Source organism: Takifugu rubripes, chromosome 7 (assembly GCF_901000725.2).
Source record: "Takifugu rubripes chromosome 7, fTakRub1.2, whole genome shotgun sequence".
Taxonomy (NCBI): Eukaryota; Metazoa; Chordata; class Actinopteri; order Tetraodontiformes; family Tetraodontidae; genus Takifugu; species Takifugu rubripes.
In genome coordinates this window covers 13,444,064-13,464,483 of record NC_042291.1, presented here as the reverse complement: position 1 = coordinate 13,464,483, position 20,420 = coordinate 13,444,064, and the positions used below count along the sequence as shown (strand labels likewise).

Sequence of the window (20,420 nt, the reverse complement as noted above, 5' to 3'; positions counted from 1 at the left end):
ACGGAGGCCACGTTAGGGGCCCATTAAGTGCCGTCGGGGGTTCTTTTTGTTTTTTTTCTGGTAGCAATCAAACAACTCTGAGCATTCGGATTCAATATTGAAGTTTACACATCCTCGTAAGTCTACCCCTGTTTAATATGTCACATCCGTGATTGTGTGTCCTCCTGCATGTGCGAGCGTGTGCGCGCGTGGCCCCGAGGCCGTCTCCATGTGGTTGTTATTTTAGGTCTTATGAAGGAATTCTCAGCCCCCCTTCGGCCACTCCCAGTGACCAGGGTTAGGATTGGGGGGAGATGGTGAAGGCAGACAGAGGATGGTGATGGGGTTGGGGGCAGGGCGAGGGCAAGAAGGGAACTTTTTATTTTTATTTTCAGATATTAGTGGAATCCTTCATGTTGCTGATCCGTGCTTGTGTTTGCTGTGTTGTCTGTCACACCGTTCATGGTTCAGGTGGCGATGATCAATTCCACCAATATGACCTTCATCCAGAACTTCACAGGGGAACAGGTAGGATTGGCCACCCATCCCAGCTAGCATCCATCCCGGTTACATTTTTGTATAATATACCGTGTCCGAGCAGATGGCCTCCTACTTTGGTTACTCTCTGGCTGTCGCCGACCTGAATGGAGATGGGTAAGTCTTCCTGAAGTTGTTAGAATCTCTCTTTTCCTCCGTCTAAACTTTAAAACCTTCCAGGACGGACGATGTTCTGGTGGGGGCCCCCCTCTACATGGAGAGAGAAATTGAGAGCTATCCCAGAGAGGTGGGCAAGGTGTACCTGTACCTGCAGCTGTCCCCACTCACCTTCTCCGATCCTGTTCCGCTGACGGGGACGTACACCTTCGGCCGCTTCGGGACGGCTATAGCACCTCTGGGCGACCTCAACCAGGATGGATACAATGGTGAGCAGAAAAAAAAGAGGGGGTGGGGTGGGGGGATCCTTCTAATGAAAGTTGTGTGTCTTGTGTTTTGTCTCCGGTTGAGGAAATCCTAACAGGAGCTGCTGCTTGAAATAATGCTTAGCTCTTCAGCCAATAAGGAAGTGGCATTGAGAGGTTTCATCTGTGTGTGTGTGTGTGTGTGTGTGTGTGTGTGTGTGTGTGTAGTGGGGTTATTTTTAACTCACCAGATGTGCAGAGAGATAACATCATCTCAAACTTCCCCTCTTCGAGCTTTAAGTTAATTTGTCTTTTCTATGTTTGTTTTATCCTCGCATGGATAAAACACACGCGCGTGCGCAAACACACGCACGCAAAAATGCTTTACAAATGAGGGAAATGATGTACATTATGGTCTGTTTTGGGTCTCTCCCACCTTTTTAAGCCCTTTAAACAGCAGATCAATGACCTCTGGATCAATCCCAAGCATTTCCTAGCATGGGAGACATCAATCACGTTAGGCTGCGCTGGTCTCTGAGGACCGGCGGTGCAGCCTGAGAGACCACGGAGACCGTCAGCGTTCAAAGATGATGTCACTATTCCTGGAGGTCACCGAGGAAACTTGCAGTTTTCAGTCTTTTCTGCTTACAACCACCGCCGCAAACCTGTTCTCAAATGTCGGCGTGTTCGTTGCACAACTTTTCACGTACCCAAGGACGTGCATATGGACTCACAGAGACACACATGTATGCGCCTGCATGCACACATGGTTGCACTTATCCTCCCGCAATCTACTTCATGTGGAACTACTTGTTTAGGCAGAGTGGGGGGGGGGGGGTCCTGAGACAAACAGGATGTCCAGAGGTGTTTGGACAGTTACAGTAATGACAAAGATACTCTCATTAGTCCTGTCTGGCCACGCCGAGGTCAGAATTATTCCACTTAATGTGGGTGTGATCTGCTTCGTCGGGGCAGGTGCTGAAGTGTGTAACATTTGTGTAACATTTGGACCTACGTTCACATGACGACGTCTCAGCCGGAGATCATTTTCGGTCCTCGGGAAAGACACAGTGAGAGCGGCGGTGATGTTTGCTTGTTTTCACAGACCGCCATCGCTCAGATCTGATGGCGGCAGCGCGTGGACGCGGTCCCGATGATTTCAGCGACATGTTTTGGGGTTTTTTTAAGAGCTGGCTGCGATTGGTCGTCGTTGAAACTGCCAGGCAATGCCTGAAGACAGGAAATGCAGGGAAAATAACATGCTTGACAGAACGCAGCCTCTCTAATCCTCGCTAATGAGCTGACATGTTCCATTGTTTGTTCGCATTTCACCGACAGCATATGGGAGTTGCAGGCGCGCTAAAATTAGCTTTTAGCATCAAAAACTGTTGGAGCACTGCTCTGTAGGACTGGATCACGACAGTTAATGCTTCGTGTAAGCCCTTCATGGCATCGCTGTGCCAATCAGCAGCTCCCTCAGTGCAACTGGGCCTGGATTTGGATTACAATGGAAATACTTTGCATGATTGTTAACATAGCTCAAAACGTTTGCTGTGTGGTTTGGATACAACCCAGGGATGAACTGAGTAACACTTGAGCCTGACTTGGATATGGATTCCCCAAATCAGGGTAGTCCAAACCCAGTCCCAGGGGTTCCTGACCTACCAGGTCAACACTGGGTTTGGATACCCCGGCTCTAGCTTGATGAACTCAAAAGCTTCTAGTTTTAAAAAAAACTGTTTTGTTCTAACATACAGTACTGCGTAACCACAAATCTGAGCAACGGATGAGTAAAACAAATGCAGAGGTACTTTCATCTGTCTCAGAGGAGCTTTAAACCTGTTGATATCTAAACCTTCCATGTGTCCGTTGTCATCACCGCAGACGTGGCGGTCGGCTGCCCGTTTGGAGGAGAGGAGCGTGGAGGGAGAGTACTGATATATAACGGTCACCCCAACGTAGCCGCGCAAGGCCTGAGGCTGAGCCAGGAGCTGAGAGCAGCCCGTAGCCGTGCCGGGGGTCTCTCAGGATATGGGTTCACGCTGCGAGGAGGCCAAGACTTGGACAATAATAAGTATCCTGGTAAATATGCTAAACACATCAGTCCGTCTCTGTGTTTTCCCCAGTGTTCTGTTTAAAATTCTTTCAACCTGCATTCCTTCCCTTCTTCACTTTTCCTTCCAGCTCCTCTCGTTACGCTCTCGCTTGCCTGTCAACTTGACCTCCACATTTCAGATTTCCCTCCACGCGCCCCCCTCTGCTACCATCCCGGTGTTTTGTGTAGTCCTTACCTCCTCCCCACCTCTCTGCTAAAGTCATTAGCTGGTTGAATTGGGTGGAGGGAAGAGTGCCAGCGGACGGCTACTGCTTCCATCCTCTCGGGAATTACAGTGTCCGAGTGGGAGAGAAAACGCAAGATTGAGAGAATGAAAGATTTTAATACCTTATCCACATGTTCCAGTCTGCCAGACGCACCAGCCCCCGGGTTCAAATCCCCGAGTCGACAAAGAGGATTTCAATCAAATTCCCCGGAAACACATTCTTTCTTTCGGTGCCACCTACTCACCGACTTTCCAACAATAGAAACCTTCACTTCAGTCGTACAGATGCCGAAAAAGAGGCGTATTTGTCTTAGCGTGAAGCCGTTTCTTGAGATTTATGGTTGAGAAATGAAAATCCATGTGAAGAGAAGCAGGCGCCGTCTTCTGCCAGTGTTGTCCTGGCTCTGGGCTCGTACAGATTAAAGGCTTGAAAAGGGGAATTTGTTTAGTTTCACCTTTTTCTTTGCTTTTCTTTACCCCCACTGCCTTTTCTCCTATTCCTTTTCACTTGGCTATAATAACAGATTTCTTCATTCCACAAACACGATATCAAGGGAAAATATGCACAAACGCGCGGCTGTTGAACCGTTTCACTGCCGGCCTGAAAGTGTGTCTTGAGCCTGCGCCAGGCCCGGGGTCAGTGCCTGACCCTGCGCAGGCCCGCCGCAAATCAGAAGCGCCGGATTTCAAAACACGATACAGTAACTACACACGAAACAGGGCAGGTTGAAAACCAAGACCTGTGGAGGTCCTCTGGGAGGAGGCAGCGGAGCAGAAAACTCACGGGTGGCAGAGCTTCCAGCCAACACACACAAGCCGCATAAACATGCGCAGGCAAATGGTGCAGGACCTGCGTCGTCTGTCATTAGCGAGCCGGCTGGCGGAAGTGGAGCACGCGCGCGCGCTCGCAGCGTCGTTAGGACGGTAGTAAAGTCACACCATTCAAAGGGGGCAGATACGTTTGATCAGCTCTGTCAGGGGACTGCGAGAGGCGTCTGGGAGGCCTGTAACAGCAGCCACATGCTCACGTCCCCGTCAGATGTCGGAAAAGATGGATGGTGATTAAGTTCTGCTTTTAGCCTTAACTGGCTTTTTTTTTTAAAGAGATGTCATAAATATCACAGAAATCCATTTATGGTAGGAAACTCGGTTATGCTGGGGGGGGGGGGGGGGGGGGGGGGGTCTGCTTTTAAAATCCACTTCAGAGAGTTTATGTTAATTAAATATTTAGCATGTTCTGAAATTAGACCCTGATTTACAGGTTCATTAGTGAGCGGGTGACATCTGCCAGGGTGTGTTTTAGCAGACAGATCACACACTGATGTTATTTATTTAGTTTTATTTCTTAATGGTTTTTTTTATCCTTCCTGCTATCGGATAAGTTGGATGTCTTTTTTTTCCCATTGGAAAAATGTGGGAGAGGCTTGAATGAAGTTGGGGTCAGCTGTGTGTTGGATGGGGGTTAAATGGCCTTGGGGTGCATTTCAGGTTCAGCCAGGAGGTCAGAGGTCAAAAACCGACAGTGTTTGTTACCAGTCAATCACGCGGGGCTCTGGTTGATTTGGAGACCTGTCAAGGTCGATGGTTCGACGTCTGGTAGTCGGGGGGGGGGGGAGGTCATTAGGCGGCACAGTCAGTTGGCAAGAAGGTGAAAATTTTATTGCTACTTTAATCTTCGCTGTTTCCTGGATACGATTTCAGTTTAAAATCAGTCAAATCAGACACAGTTAGAGGAGCTTTTTTGTGGTTTTATACCTCTGGTGTGCTTTTAAATCAAGCCACGCACGGCTGATCCTTCACATTCGCTGCGGCCCATTTCCTCTGTCAGCACAATTAAACACATGTATCAAGTTACCGAATAGCTTAAAAATATCATTTATGAATCTAAAAATGAGATAATGCTCCATTTCCTCTCAAATCTGCCTCTCTTCAGTTTTGTTTGGTTTTTTTCCGACCAGTGCGACTGACCTTTTGGCCTTTCATGGCAGAGGCTGGTTCCCTGCAGCCAAACAGGCATTCAGGGTCGGCAGCACGGCTTGACAGTCTGTCTAAACTCTAAAACGGTGGAGGTTGTGTTTTCACAGCCTCAGACAGACACCATCAGCAAAAGGGGCTCAGTTACCGGGACTGGACCCTCCACCAGTGAACGTCTGTTAGCCCACGCGTGTCCACCGACTCCCTGGAAACCCAAACTCGCCTCAAATCAAGAGTGGCAGGCGAGCTTTTCGGAGCGTTAGGAAAAGGAAAAGTGGGCCGTTATTTGATTTTGCAGCCACGCTCACGCGTACGCGCACGCTTAACCCCAGAGGAGCCTTGGCAGAGAAGATTCATCACACAGAAACACACACAAGTGGAAGGGATGGAACTGGAATCGGACCTGGAGTCCAGCAGGCCCAGTTTGCCACTTCTCACTCTCCTGGAACCAGTTCCTGATGGATTTACCACATTCTAGTTCAGGCCAGATTTGTTATCAGCTGTCCTACTTTCTTGCTCCTATTGTTATTTCCCTCTCTTTCCTGCACATTTCCAGCTGTCTCCCAACTGTCCTTTTCCTCTGCTGGTGGCTTTACACACAAAACACACTCAGTGAGACTCTGTGGCCCGCGTGGAGGAAGGACAGGGGCCTAAACATCTAATGCTGCAGCTTTAGGGGGGCTGAGTGACGGCAGCCAGAGGCTGAAACAGATGTGCTTCTCTCAGACTCAATTAGTTCCTTTCTTATTGGCTATGGAAGGGAGGAAAGACGCAGCGAATGGCGTGTAAATCCGGCAGGAGTGTGTTTCCACCCGTCCTGGTAAATTTTAATAACTGCAGGTTTTTGGTGTTTTGGAAAGCTGACGCTCCTGGCTGCTCTATCAAACTCCAGGCCTGGATAAAGGCGTGAAGCAAAATAAAGCACAACTGCAAAAAATAAATACCCATTACCTGAATTCTCCTTTTCCTCTGGAGGAACTCGTTTTAGGGAAGCCTTCATTTCAATCACAATCCAATCTTGCTGCAGTCTCAATTAGGGCTTTTCAATTTCACATTGTTTAAATCAGCACCGTGCGTGTGCCTGTGTGTGTGTGTGTGTGTGTGTGTGTGTGTGTGTGTGTGTGTGTGTGCGCGCGCGCTTTAATTGTGTGAGTCCCTCGACCACAGCTATTAAACACTTCTGTATTTTAAACCCAGACAGCCAATTTAAAAGTGTGCGTTCATCACCAAAACCCTCGAAACAAACAAATAAAATCTAATATAGACGAGTTTTGGAGCAGCTTTCAATTAAGGGCCTTTCCTGCCCCAAGGCCCCTGGGGAAGGTTCTTCAGTAAAACCTGATTGGGGGTGTTGTCATGGCGCTGGAATTCACAGGTCCTTGCAGGACACACACACGGGCGCACAATTTTAAGGATTAGCAATAAAGGGGAACGCTGTTTTTTACTGTTTATGCCCAGAAAATGAGATCGGCACACACATCTGAGTCTGATGAGGTTCGGCGGAGGCGTTGAGATGGCTCCCATCTGTGCCACTCTTTGATGATTTCCACACTCTCCGTCTCTCTCCTGCAGATTTAATCGTGGGGGCATTCGGCTCGGGCGAGGTCTCGGTCTACAGGTAAGGAAGGAAGCGACGCGTCTCATCTCACCCCCCTTCCGGTTCTCACGGGTGCGTTTGTGTGCTCAGGTCTCGGGCTGTGGTTTCTGCTGAAGCTTCCATGGACCTGATCCCCAGAGTTCTGAACCCCGACGACCGACAGTGTCATCTGCCTCAAACAGACATCATGGCGACCTGGTAGGAGACAGCTCGACTCCATCTTGACTAAACATTAACACCTCACTGCCGTCTGGTTCACAATCCAGCATGCTTCCAGTGGATGTATACAAATTAAGGATTATAAGATTTTATACAAAAAATAAACATGGAGGCTAGAAGTAAGGAAGCAGATGGGTTTGTTTTTTTTCTAAAGAATTTATAATATTTTTTTCTTCTCGGCCATGTTTCCTCTCAATTCCACAAAGTGTTATAATGTTTCCCAGCTGTGTCACCCCCACCCCACCCCCACCCCACCCATTTCCAGGAGGCATTTAATTGTGGCGACAATGGCATCAGAGGAAGTCTCTAACTCGTGATTTAGTGATTCTGGTTTTGTTTTCTGGTAGTCTTACATCTATCTCCTGTTAACGACCCACATTTTGGGGAAGTGAGGACATTCTGGCGGCCCTCCCGACTTCAAAGGACAGCTTGAGGGTTAAGACTTGCTTTTGAGGTTGGAGTTGGAATTAGGTTTAGGTTAAGGTTAGTGTCAGGGGGTTAGTTGGGATGGTTAGGGTGTGGGTAAAGAGCCGAGGAATGCGTTATGTTCGTAAAAGTCCTCACAAAGTGTTTGTTTTTTGTTTTTTTTGGTCACACATTTCTGTCCCCACTTTTTTCTTTCTAAAAGCATTAATTTATCATAAAAAGAAACACATGTTTGTACTTGTATCTTATTGACATAATGCATTCCCAAGCTCCTTATCTTAATCCTAACCATTACAACCCCAAACTCCATCTAAACCCAAACTAAACTCTAACCTTCACCTTAAAATCAAGTTTAAACCCTCAAACAACACTTGAGGAAGTGAGAGCCGGTCCAAACTGCAACCACACGCATGAACACAAACACACAGTTGATTGTGTGTTTTTATGAATGTGTGTGTTGCAGGAAACATGACCGAAAGCATCATTTGCAACATCAACTCTTAAAAGCATATCTGCAGGACTCTGCAGCGCTCGACACATTTGCATAGTTCAGTTTTGTTTCTGTGGGTCTTCATGGTTTAGAATAGAACTCTGGGCAGGCCAGCTGCCGCTGCACCGTCTGTGGTGGCACAAGTGTTGGCAGCGGCTAAGAAAACCAACAGAACATTGGTCAGATTGACAGAGAGCTCTAAACTGTGGAATTCTGGTAAAACAAAATTTTACTTGGTTCAATAAGCTGTAATAATATATTGGTCACAGGGTTGGAGGTATACAGAGAGAGAGAGAGAGAAAGTGAAGGGTGATGACATTTGGAGAAAGGCATTGTGGGAGGTAGCCCAAGCTGGATCCACTGATTCCATCAGATCTTAATCACAGGATTAAGTGTCAGTAAAATAACCCAGCGATGTCTGGAAAGCCTATAACTTTATTAAAAATGAGTGACCGCACTCCCGGTGACGCTTCCATCTTATTCCTGATTGCTGCCTCAGCATATTAGCAAGGAGCTGAACACGACAACAACCATGTAGTGATTTAGTTTAGTGAGTAATCAAGTGAAACTTGTCAGGTACTGAGCAACATAATTACTTATCCTTCCCCTTAAATTAGAATTCCTTGATCCGCCCCTTTTTCCAGAGCCCCACCAAATTTTAATAGGTTCTATCTCGGCTCGTTTCCCATCCTCCCACTATATCTACCCTGTATTTTTTTTCCACATCATCACTCTAAATAATAAACCAACCAACCAATAAACAAACACCCGCAACTTCCTTTCCAGAGCTAATGATGTCTGTTTATATGATGGATGTGCAAATGTGTGGAAAACTATGCGGAAAATGTTGTTCTACTATAGTCGTTTTGCACCCAAGAGACCAAAAACGAGTTCAAAGATTGCTGGGAAATTGGAGGAGAGGAAAGGAGATAAATTATCTGTGTGAATTATGGTGATACGTCAGCGGCACAAACTGGGGTCACATGGGCCAATGATTGACTAGGACTACTGCAGCTGTGGAGGAAGGGATGTGCGTGTGTGTGCGTGTGTGCGTGTGTGTGCGTGTGTGCGTGTGTGTGTGCAGAGAACGATTGCTAGAAGCGTGTCGGGACGCCAGGCGGAGATGCATTTTGGGAAAATCGTATACAGTAATTACAACCCGCAGGCCCGAGCTGTTGTCAGTAAAATGGAGGTCATTTCCGCGCTCGATACAGTTGAGCTCGACACACACTGCTTATTAGAGTAACGCTTGAACCCCAAAACACACCCCCACAAACACACACACTATATATAACACATTCATCAAACCACCTGCAGATTTCAGAGCGTCCACCGGGAGTAATTTTTAGAACAGGAACCTGCAACACATATTTATGATGCAGGGAAAACTGTTCATCATCAGAGTGTCTTCAGATAGTTTTAATTAACCCCAAACACACACAAAACAACTGCAACATCTGTGTTGTTTTGATGTTGATGATTGTCCGTTACCTCATACCGCTGAAGCTTCGGCGTTAAAAACTGGGGCATGAATTCGCCGGCTCCCTCGGATTTTAGCAGCTCTGATTCCGTTGTGTGGGAGTCTCTTTCCTGTTCCTGATTACAGATGTGATAATGTGCACGCTTACAATTAGACAAACAACCATATGGGAAATGCAACAGGGCTTCCCAGTCTCCCATGTCTGCCTCTCTAATTGAGGGGGATTTCCCAGCGTCCCTTGGAGCGCGAGAGTGCCCTGCTTTGCATTTTATTAGGTTAAAAATGCGACCTAAATGGACCCAGCCTGCGACACCCTAATCTAATCTGCTATGGCACTGCTCCCCCCCCCCCCCCCCCCCCCCCCCTTTTAAAATGATCTTAATAACAATTCCAACTGTGTTGCATTCACTGCCAGCCAGAACTGACAAAACAACCCGCTTTCCTCCACGTCCACAGAATTTATTGTGCACTGATTTGAATTGTTATTGCATCCGAAACCGTCCAATGAAAGACACATTCTTTGGGGACTCGTGAGGAGCATTTCTGGTGAGCGAGTGTGTAATGCTGCCGTCGACAGCATGTGTGATCGCAGCCTTGTCTTTCTGCAGCCTGAAAGTGGACGTGTGTGCATCCGTGAGCGGAGTGGGGATCCCCTCTTCTGTAGGTGAGCAGACGATCCCACTCTCCAGTTCCTTTCAAATGGAACTTTACTCCTAAATATTGGACTGCCAGGCATAAAGGGGTGAAGACAGGCTTTAACGTCTCCTTTCTCCTCTGCACAGACCTGAGAGCAGAGCTGCAGCTGGACTGGCTGAAGGGAGTGAGGGGCGGGGTTAAGAGGGTTCTGTTCCTGGACACCCAGGAGCCCCAACGCACAATGCTCCTTCGACTGGGTCACAGACGCCCACGTGCATGCTCGACACACACCATTTACCTGAAAGTGAGCGCACAGATGCAACAGAACAAACCCCCCTGATCAAGTGACACAGGAAACAGTTTGAACGTTTTCATTTTCTCTTACACTCTCAGGAGGATGATGAGTTCAGGGACAAGCTCAGCCCCATCTCGCTGGCGCTGAACTACAGCTTGGTTCCGCCTTCTCACGGCCAGGACCTCCCTCCCATCCTCAACCATTACAGCAGCACCTTCCTGCAAGAACAAGTAAGTTCTTGGAGCTTTTGAATGAAGTTTTTGAACACGCCTGCATCTATTTTGGGGTTCATATACGCCACACCTTCCTCCTGGTCACCTCCCTCCCCTCTGCTCCTCTTCCTCTCAGGCCTACATCCTCCTCGACTGCGGCGACGACAACGTTTGCATCCCCGACCTCCAGCTCTCTGCCACCATGTAAGGCTTCACCTCCGCCCTTGTCTTCACGGAGAGAGAAAAGTTTAGACTGAAACTCCGTGTGTGTGTGTGTGTGTGTGTGTGTGTGTGTGTGTGTGTGTGTGTGCGAGAGTGAGAATAAGCCTTCCCTTTGTGGAGTTTCCAGCTGTGCCATACCTCCATGACAGCATTATACAAACATCCCGTCACCCTGACACACGCGCACATTGTTGCGGTGGTTTTTTTTATTCCTTGAACCACTGGCAGAATTTCTCAACTGAATTTTACCAGAAACCACAGAAGAAGATCTGGAGGGTCTCGTTAGTGCAGCGAAGTTCCTTTTGAGTGAGTGAACCCGTTCCCTTTTCGCAGGGACCGCTCAGAGCTGCTGATCGGAGACGATAACCCCGTCCTGCTGACCATCACCGCAGTGAACCGAGGAGAGGGGGCCTATGAGGCAGAGCTGCACGCCCTGATCCCGCCAGAGGCCGACTACATCGGGGTGAAGCGCAGCGCGGAGGTGCACAGCCGCACGCTGCTCCCACATGTCCGAGATCTTATACAGGGACACTGAGAACAGAGACACGCACCGATTGTTGCTACACGGGCCATTTGAGGCTGCAGTCACAGAACGCCATCACATCCTGTTGTGTCTCGCGCGGTTGTGTGGATGATTAAAGTGGGGCGATCAGCCGGGAATTCTTTACTGGCATCAGACCAGAAGTCCCCATTATGATTTACAAGCTACATTAGTGACCACAGAAACAGACTGGGTCAACTGCGTGTGTGTGTGTGTGTGTGCGTGTGTGTGTGCGTGTGTGTGTGTGAGAGAGAGAGAGGTAATGAGTGTGTAATGAGACTCCTTGATTGATGAGGTTGTTACTATCAGAGCATTCATCCTCCTTTCCCCCCCCCCGCCTCCCTTTGATGGTGACACACTTCCCGCCCTGTTGTTGCCATCTCGCTCCCATCTCGCTTCCAGTCCGCCCTATTAGTCACTTTCATCCGCTCACAGCCTCATCCTTTCCCTCTCCTCCTCCTCCCCAGGCTCTGTCTGAGCCTGACTGTGAATACAAGACGGTCAATGACTCCAGGATGGTGGTGTGTGACCTGGGGAACCCGATGGTGGCCGGCACGGAGGTGAGTTTTGGCACGGCGAAGCACAAACACACACACCTTCACCAACTCTCCAAAGCACATGTTGAGACTCCAGAGCTGCTCAGATTCAATTTAGACTGACTGATGCTTCACAGTGATTGTTGATCATCGTCCTGGCCCGCATTCCACACACTCCTGAGACCACACTTCCACCCCAGTGTGTGTTTGTGGGCACAAGTGTGTGTGCGCTGTGTAATAATAATAACCTCTTGGATAGCTGACACATGCAGGAAGCCGAGGATTTGTAGACTCGAGAGCCGTCCTTTCCTACATGAAATCCCACCATGCTGATGTGTGTGTGTGGGGGGGGGGTGTATGTGTGTGTGTGTGTACATGTGGTACCATGACAGTGTCAAGGTCGGCATAGCGGTGCATTTGGAGGTGACACAGGGCCTTACTGATAAATCAATTATGTGATCCTGTTTCACTTTTAGGGGAGGACACCCCCCCCCCCCCAAAAAAAACTAAACAGTACTCGTAAACGTGTGTGCGCGTACACGTGCGTGTGCGCCTGCTCCCCCCAGCCGTCCAGATGTTTCCCATATTTAACTCGGCTTGCCCCACCGGACTTTCGGGACTCTCAGAGCTTATGCAGAACATACCCCCACACCCGGCCTGACTCATGTTCTCAGTCGCTCTCATCACAGCTGCTGCGGCGCTCTCCTGCTAAGAGCACCGGATATGGTTTCTTGCACGTCTTTTTAACACTTTGACCCCCCCCCCCCCCCCACCACACACACACACACACACACACCTCCACTTTACAGTTCATTAGGCCTTGACGGCTGGATTTAGCATATTTCAAAGGTTTGATTGCAATCAATAATGACTGAGGAGGATTATTATTAATGACCTTGACCGTGAGGGGGGGGTCCTATTATGCGGAGACGATCGGGTTAAAGCCATGCTCCCATCCAGACGCCCAATATGCAAATAAAAAACCTTGATAACCACATTGAGTTTAAAACCTTCTTTCCTGCCTTTGTTCTTGCAGAAGACTTATTGATTAAAATTAAAATAACTGTATTTAATGGAAACAAGCTGATTTTAAAAAAACAAGGCATTTTAATTTGCCACAGGACGGAGGTCTGGAATTTCCACATTATATCCTGTAATATTCATTAGAATCAGTGTCTGATCCCTGTTTTTGTGTGGAAGCAGCTGCATTTCCGGATGTTCTGCCTTTATTGGAATTAATACCAAATACCAAAGAAAGGTATCCTGAAAGTACAAATTCAGTCTCATCCGAGTGGTCGTGTGGTCAAAAGTGTTTGTTTGGATTTTAGTGAAATAGGATAAACTTGTCTAAGAAATAAAATAAATACGGCTGTGTGTCACATCGTCTGGGGCCGCTGAGAAGCTTCTGTCTGCACAGCAACAAAGTCTGTTGAAACTTTATTTGTTGCAGTCGGTACCAAACATTGACAGCTTTATGCGGTGAACTGTCCCTACGGGAGATTTCCCAAACCGTCACCCCCCACCCCCAGCATTCTTCCCAGGAACTGCGGCCGTGGAGGACGGTGGCCCACGACTGGAGCGACAGTTGTCGTGGACACGCGCAGATCTGCGCACCCTCGCTCCCCCTGAGAGACGCAACCCTTTTGGGATGTCCGGTCTCTGCAGATGATCGTGTCCGCTTTAGATCTTTCCCGTCTGGCTCTTCTCCTCCAGCCTCTCTCTAATGTGTCCCGTAAAGATGGCCTGTCTTTGTAGTTCCACGCCCCACCCCCACCGCCCCCCGCCGGCCCGCCTCGTGAAGTCTGCGTGTTGTCATTTCTTTCTCTGGATCATGTGAGCTCTGAGCGGTTGTCCTGGGGCACTTGAGTGTCTCTCTCACACACACACACACACACACACACACACACACACATACACACTTTGTCATACAGTGAGTGATGGAGTCGTCCGCCACGTGTTTTGAGTTAACCTGGGAGACGGAGGATTTAAACCGGAGAGAGACGTGAACCCAAACTGTAGCTTTTAAGTGTGTTGTCTGGATCGTGTCCACACACACACACACACACACACACACACACACACACAGAGCATACCTTCAGGCTATATGGTGCAACAGTGAGAGAATGCCATTTACACGGCCATGCCATTTAACTACTGCACATTGAACACGATGTTGCCTTTGATTCACAGATGTGTCTTGTTTCCTCTGTCTCTCTCTGGAACTGTCTTCTCTGTCCCCCACACATGTTCCTGCGCCTCATCCCTCCTCCTCTGCCGCACCGCTGCCCAGCTGACTGTCGGTTTGAGGTTTTCCATCCAGCGGCTGGAAGACGTGGGGCCAATGATCGGCTTTGCGATGCAGATCCACAGGTGATGCACCCACGGCCTCTGGGGCGTAGCCCCCCTGTCCCCGTAAACACGCACAGAGCGCTCTTTGTCTCCTCTCCTGAACCATGTAAATAGCTTTCATGTCTGCCCCCATCACGTCTCTGAATGCGGTTTGATCAAACTCACCACATATGAGAAGCCAGTTAGCCCTGAGGAACTCCAGAGAGGAAACCAGCTCTGCACAACATGCTTTCTGTTTGCTTCATCGTTTAATACATCACGTCACCAGACAGAGACACTTAAATGTCAGCCGGCGTCTCGCCGAACGTCTACTTGGAGTCAAGCGAACATAAAACTTCGGCTGTTTCGCCGGTTTTGCTTACATTTCTCAGCGGCCTCCTTAAACGTGTCAGCAGACACAGAATATATTTGGGGGTTTTGGGTTCTAACCCTGAGAATCTCTCCACAGCTCCAACAAAGACGAGCCTCACAGCAACCTCGTCAGTTTGAACCTGACCATCGCTGCCGTGGCTGAGCTGGATCTACGCGGGTGAGTGGGGACGTGAGACAGCGCGGCGTCCTGCCGCCTCGTCCGCCTCCGATCCGGCTGCAGCCCACGTTTCTCGGGTGTTTGCAGGACATCAGGCACAGCCTCAGATGTTTAAATACGTGCAGCCTGTTTACATACGGATGGAAAACAGCATGAAGAGACAGAACTAGAAATATATTTGAGCTAATCACGAGCATATGGGCCTTTGACATGTTCGCGGACACCCGTGTGCCCACGAGTAAACACACGCGCACGCGAGCGCAGACTTCAGAGCTTGGATTCACGCTCGGCATTGTTTGGGTGTGGTCAGTGTGACATGTAAACACAAGAGGACCTGGGATGAGGGAGACGAGGACAGATGAGTCCTGTGTTTGTGTTGCTAAAGCCGCCCTGACTCAGCTGACCTCACCTTCCCTTAAGAAGTCTTCTTGGGGTTTTTTATTATCATTAATATTATTATTTTCTCCAACCTTAACAACTTTGGCCCACTAAGTTCAGACTGTCTGAATGCTCAGAATAGTTTCTGAATCTGTTTTTCAGTTGAATAAAATTCAGAGATCAACACTTAAAGCCCTTAATTGGTATAGCCGTTGTTGTGGTCCGGAAGGACACAGTTCTCAGTATACAAGAGTAATGCCTCTGTAGCAGTGGGACGTTTCCATAAAAACTACAATTTCTGGTCAGTTTTGTGGCCCAGAGACTCACAATAATAATTTTTTAAAAAGCCTTACATTATCAGGAAACGATCCAGGTGACTTTCAGAAATATCCCAATTTGAAATAGATGTTTGATTAGTGAAACAGTTGGAATGTTTTAAAATGGTAAAAATAATAAAATAAACCACTCCTCTGGTGGGATTAAAACTATTGGCACATCTACTAGGATGTTGGTATGTTGGAAGCTAACCTGCTAGCTCAATTTAGTCGTTGCATAAAACGTTGTTTTATGCAGTAGGCATGAGTGGATTTGGACCAGACTAAGTACCCTAATTAAATAGCATGTCGGTGCGTCCCGGATAATGGCATCTAGATCTTCAATTGAATTTCCAGTCAAAATAATCGTGTTTCAATGGTGATTTCTGCCCCATTTGAGCAGCTCTAGAGTGTCACGGCGCTCTCTCTCCTCTCTTGTCAGGGTGTCTCATCCCTCTCAGGTGGTGCTGCCGTTCCCTCGCTGGGAGCCCAAAGAGAAGCCTGTTAAAGAGGACGAAGTGGGGCCACAAGTGACGCACATCTATGAGGTAAATGCCCAGCATCTCGGCTCTGTGGGAGGAAAGGAGGGAGCGAGTGATGAAGAGATTCAACGCTCTTTTTGCTGTTGGGCAGACGAGCAGAAAAGTCATTTGTAAATGAAGCTAAATCAATTTGGTAAAAGCAGAACAGTAGCTCTATAAAGAATTCAGCTCTGGCTGATCAAAGGTCTTCAGTTCTGGAGTAATTACTGCTGTGAAGGCGGGAAAAAAGTGGGGAAGGACGGGAGCAGAGAGGTGGGAGGGAAGAGGGTAAATGAGTAATAACTGTGAGGGTAAAACAAGGTCCCGTTGGGGATTAAAGATTTAGAGATGGAGAGAGGCTGGCAGACAAGCTTGAGAGCCACCCCTCCCCAAAAAAAACAAAAAACCCCACATGTGCAGAGTTGCATCTGCAATCTGGGCTTTCCTTTTGTTTTAAAGGGTCCGTAGAGAGGGGTCGCGGCAGTGTGGCCCTGTCCTGCTGCAGCTCATAATCATTTTCATGTGCGGCACTTTTCCCAGTAGGCAGCTGCTCCCAGTTAGAGAGAGACGGGGTTTTATTCCTGCAGAATTCCTGCCCTGCAGCACCGGGGATCGCGTCCTGTTTGGGCGTCTTTCTCCAGTGTTAATGTGTGTGCGCGAGAGCCAGACAGAGACGTAGAGAGAATAGGTGGAGAGGAAGCGGCGAGTTGATGGTTCGTTTGTGTTTATAATCCACTTAGTTTCACATCGAACTGGGAGTCTCGGGCCAGGTGATGCCGTGGACGTTACTCGTCTTCTATTTCAGTCTCCAGTGAGACTGTAGCGTTGGAACGAGAGCACAGGTGGTGGGTGTCATCATCCCACTGTTATGGTAACCTTATTATAGCCTCGCCACTGGGGAACCGCTAATAAAATACCAGACATCACCACGTTGGCTACTTTCTTCTCATCTCCAGCTCCATAACTTTGGGCCCAGCAGCATTCAGGAGGCCCAGCTCCAGGTTGGCTGGCCGTCCCGTTTCCGTGACCAGAACCTGCTCTACGCCATGGAGATTCAAACCGACGGCCCGATTAGCTGCAAGACAAACAACAGCCTCAACCCGCTCGGCCTCCAGGTAACACACACTGAAACCACACATTTTAAACACTGCCTACTGTGGAAACAAACATGCTTTATTCTACATTTCTTGCGTACTATTCATTTTTTTTGCATGTATAAAATATAGACTTTCATAGGATCAAACCACAGACTCTGTTTTATTTATTGTGCTGCCAGCGGTCGGTTCATTGAATCAGGCTTCCATCATCTGAACCTGAGCGGTGGAAACATAATTGTACCCATCGTTCTGGCTGCTCCTGACATTCTTGGGCTGGATGACGTGTTGTGCTTATTATTAGAAATCAGAGATGAAATCGTTTCCAAATCTTTGTGATATGATCAGCAGTGTAATTTGAAAAGAAAACATACTTGTGAAATAAAGTGCACAATTATGGCCGCAAGCGAAACGTTGTAGGCACTAATCATTCGTGAAAACAAAATTGGACACTCTTGGTGTCCCCTTTCCCCCATTTCTGAATGATTTTCCAGTGTGTTTGAGTGTAACATCTATATTTGATTGGACAAAAAAGGGAAAAACACGACAGCTTTTACCATTTAGGAGGCGGGGAGGTGTCAAAAACCTCCCCGGTCCACAAACAAGCACATTAGATTGATTGCAAGACTCTTGCCCCTAGGTGTGAGTGTGTGAATGATTGATTGGTGTGTGTGTGTGTGCATGTGTGTCCTGTGTTGGACTGGTGACCTCTCTAGGGGGTACGCCTGCCCCTGACACAGTGGCTGCTGGGATAGATCGGATAAATGGAGGGAATTCGTCAATTGCGACTCTGCTCCACCTGCTGCTAGCTAGGTTAGCTTGCTATGACTCCAAACACACGGATCCAGACATGAGCGTCACGTCTGTGTTCTCACTCGAGGCTGAAAGGGCGGGAATCAGCAGCTCTCACATGTACCCATGTTAAAAACGGGGGAGGGGTCTGACTGTGGATGCTAGCCAAACAGGTCAGCCAGAGTTGTGATTCGGGATCCTTTATGTGTTAAAGTCACATCCCGGAAATGTGCGTTGCAGGTTTCCTCCGTCCAGGACACGCCCGAGCTGCTGGGCTTTTTGAGAAACGCCAGCGCGCCTCATCAGCGCCACAGACGAGCCGCCTCCGGCTCTCATGGTTCTGTCGGCAAAACTCTGGTGAGCCATGTGTTATCGTACCTTTTGTCCTGAGGCCTATCGTGGAAGCCGTGCGGTGGTTTAATGGGCCTTCCCTCCCGCCCACATCTGCCGTTTCCCTGCAGAATTGCACCAACGTCTCCTGTCTGAAGATCACGTGTCTGATCGGCCGCTTGGATCGGCGGCAGAGCGCCGTGGTGAAAATTCGCTCCAGGCTGTGGGTGCAAACGTTCCTGCAGGTCAGGCTCTTCCTTTCATGACGCTCTCCTTCGTTCCCCCTCACATTATGACCATTCGAAGGCTCCTCTAACCAGTCTTACCTTCGCCCGGCAGCACCGCAATAACCCCTACATCCTGAACTCCACCGTGTCCTTCGAGGTCCTGTCCATGCCTTACCAAGTCCAGCCGTCTCTTCTGCCCAAACGCGCCACCTCGGTAGGCTGACGTGGGTTTATTTAAGGCGCTGAGGGAGGAGGAGGGCTTGACTGTGTCTCTGCTTCCTGCAGATGGGGACCCACGTGCTGTGGGGGACGCCTGACGTGTCGTTCGCGGTTCCGCTCTGGGTCATCATCCTGGCCATCCTGCTGGGCCTGCTGGTGCTCGCCATTCTAACCTTAGCGATGTGGAAGGTAGGTGCACGCACATATTCTGGAGTGCCTTTCACGCTGTAATACTAATGGAGTGATGTGACCCCCCCCCTCCCCCTTCAGTGCGGGTTCTTTGACCGGGCAAAGCCGCCAGGTGACGACAACGTTTCGGACCAGGAGCAGCTGACTGCTGATCAGACAGGCGACGCCTAAGATGTCCCACAGCAGCTCCTGGTTGGAGGACTTGGGTACGAGAAGAAGGTGCACCTTTTGAGTCAACTCACACAGATCTGGGATCTGTACGAGTTTGGACCCTCTGTTGACGGACTTGAGGACCTGCTGAGGTAACTGACAGCACAGGCGGGAGACCGAAAGGTCCAAAGAGGGAGACCGGCAGCAGACAGAGGGGGACCAAAACACACTTTATAGGCTCGATCTCACACACACAGTCTGTCCAATGTAAACTGTCCATACATCAGAATGTTGCTGATGATGATGATGACATTTAAAATGTGTCTGTAAATGAATGTTTCTGTGCACTGCCAGAGGCACAGAGACACTTCACTGTGTGTGTGTGTGTGTGTGTGTGTGTGTGTGTGTGTGTGTGTGTGTGTGTGTGAGAGTGTTTGTGCACTACTGTAGACTAGGTTCTTTTTTTATCTTTTCTTTGGTCATAAATGTCTGTAAAAACTTTCCTAAAACTATCAGTTTTACACACAAACACACACCCGCGCACGGCGGCAGTCACACGCATAAACACAGGCACAAAGTTGATGATGTATATTTATGAATGTATGTGCAATATTTGAGTGTTACATGATACTGAGGCTTGTTTACACTGGCATTCTTTTGTGAGAGCTTTCCACTGTGTGTATATAAATGGTTATTTGGTGTATTAGACAGCATTTCTGAACATATAAAAGCAAATATTTGAACTCAGTACAAGACAAATAAAAAGTAACTTATTATGGGGTTTTTTCCTTCTTTTTTTGCTGTACAAGCTAAAATAAACAGTCCTGTGCGCAGTCTGAGGTGGCAATTATTTCGATTTATACTCTGCCATCAAACAGTGATCTTAAAGCTTTTAATCAGATGTTAGTGTGGCATTATTGTGCACAAGCAGGTAGAAAGAAAAAAACAAGTAATTCAGCAGTTTGTTCAGATGTTTGTGTTGTTTGAATTTCTTTATGTGGTGTGAAGCTTTGTGAGAATAAAGCGATCTTCCTTTTTGTATATGTAACTCACACATCGAGCGTCAACATGCAATCAACACAACAGCGTGCAAGTAGTGAACAGATTAACAGTAGTGTTCGGAGCTCGACGGCTCCACCACAGAAGAAGAATTTGTGCTGCGACGGAAAACCTGAGGCGGCGTGTGAAGATCGACAGTGACCTCTTGTGGTGAAAAGAAAGACAACAGTTGCGCTACATCAGTTCTGTTAGTGGCCTTTTAGTGGAGTTTTTCTTTATTAGATTCTTAGTTTTTTATTCCTATTATACTAATTAATTATTATATTATTTAATTATATCAGTATTAAGGATGCAAACCGATCCATTTAAGCTGTGGGTTAACTTTAAAGATGGCTTAGATTTCAAGTTACAAGTAAGGCAGTGCGTTTAATGTTTATCCTTTTTATAGTATAGCTGTAATGTGTTCTTTTAAATACAGAATACTGTATGCAAAAGAAAAGTT

The 20,420-nt window shown here is 48.1% G+C and overlaps 1 protein-coding gene across 1 annotated transcript in view; it reads left to right on the top strand.

The window, feature by feature from the left end:
- itga8 (integrin, alpha 8) overlaps positions 1-19,962 on the top strand; it is a 29,615-nt gene extending 9,653 nt beyond the window's left edge. Inside the window, exons 10-30 of the mRNA XM_011605679.2 lie at positions 451-507; positions 581-633; positions 697-902; positions 2,763-2,960; positions 6,746-6,791; positions 6,861-6,968; positions 9,994-10,049; positions 10,168-10,325; positions 10,415-10,546; positions 10,665-10,732; positions 11,084-11,231; positions 11,759-11,851; positions 14,118-14,197; positions 14,625-14,705; positions 15,840-15,945; positions 16,875-17,033; positions 18,045-18,161; positions 18,266-18,379; positions 18,474-18,575; positions 18,647-18,769; positions 18,851-19,962. Coding sequence (XP_011603981.1) covers positions 451-507; positions 581-633; positions 697-902; positions 2,763-2,960; positions 6,746-6,791; positions 6,861-6,968; positions 9,994-10,049; positions 10,168-10,325; positions 10,415-10,546; positions 10,665-10,732; positions 11,084-11,231; positions 11,759-11,851; positions 14,118-14,197; positions 14,625-14,705; positions 15,840-15,945; positions 16,875-17,033; positions 18,045-18,161; positions 18,266-18,379; positions 18,474-18,575; positions 18,647-18,769; positions 18,851-18,940 — 2,295 coding nt within the window. The 3' untranslated portion in view covers positions 18,941-19,962. The remainder of the gene's footprint in view (positions 1-450; positions 508-580; positions 634-696; positions 903-2,762; positions 2,961-6,745; positions 6,792-6,860; positions 6,969-9,993; positions 10,050-10,167; positions 10,326-10,414; positions 10,547-10,664; positions 10,733-11,083; positions 11,232-11,758; positions 11,852-14,117; positions 14,198-14,624; positions 14,706-15,839; positions 15,946-16,874; positions 17,034-18,044; positions 18,162-18,265; positions 18,380-18,473; positions 18,576-18,646; positions 18,770-18,850) is intronic.
- The last annotated feature ends 458 nt before the right edge of the window (positions 19,963-20,420 follow it).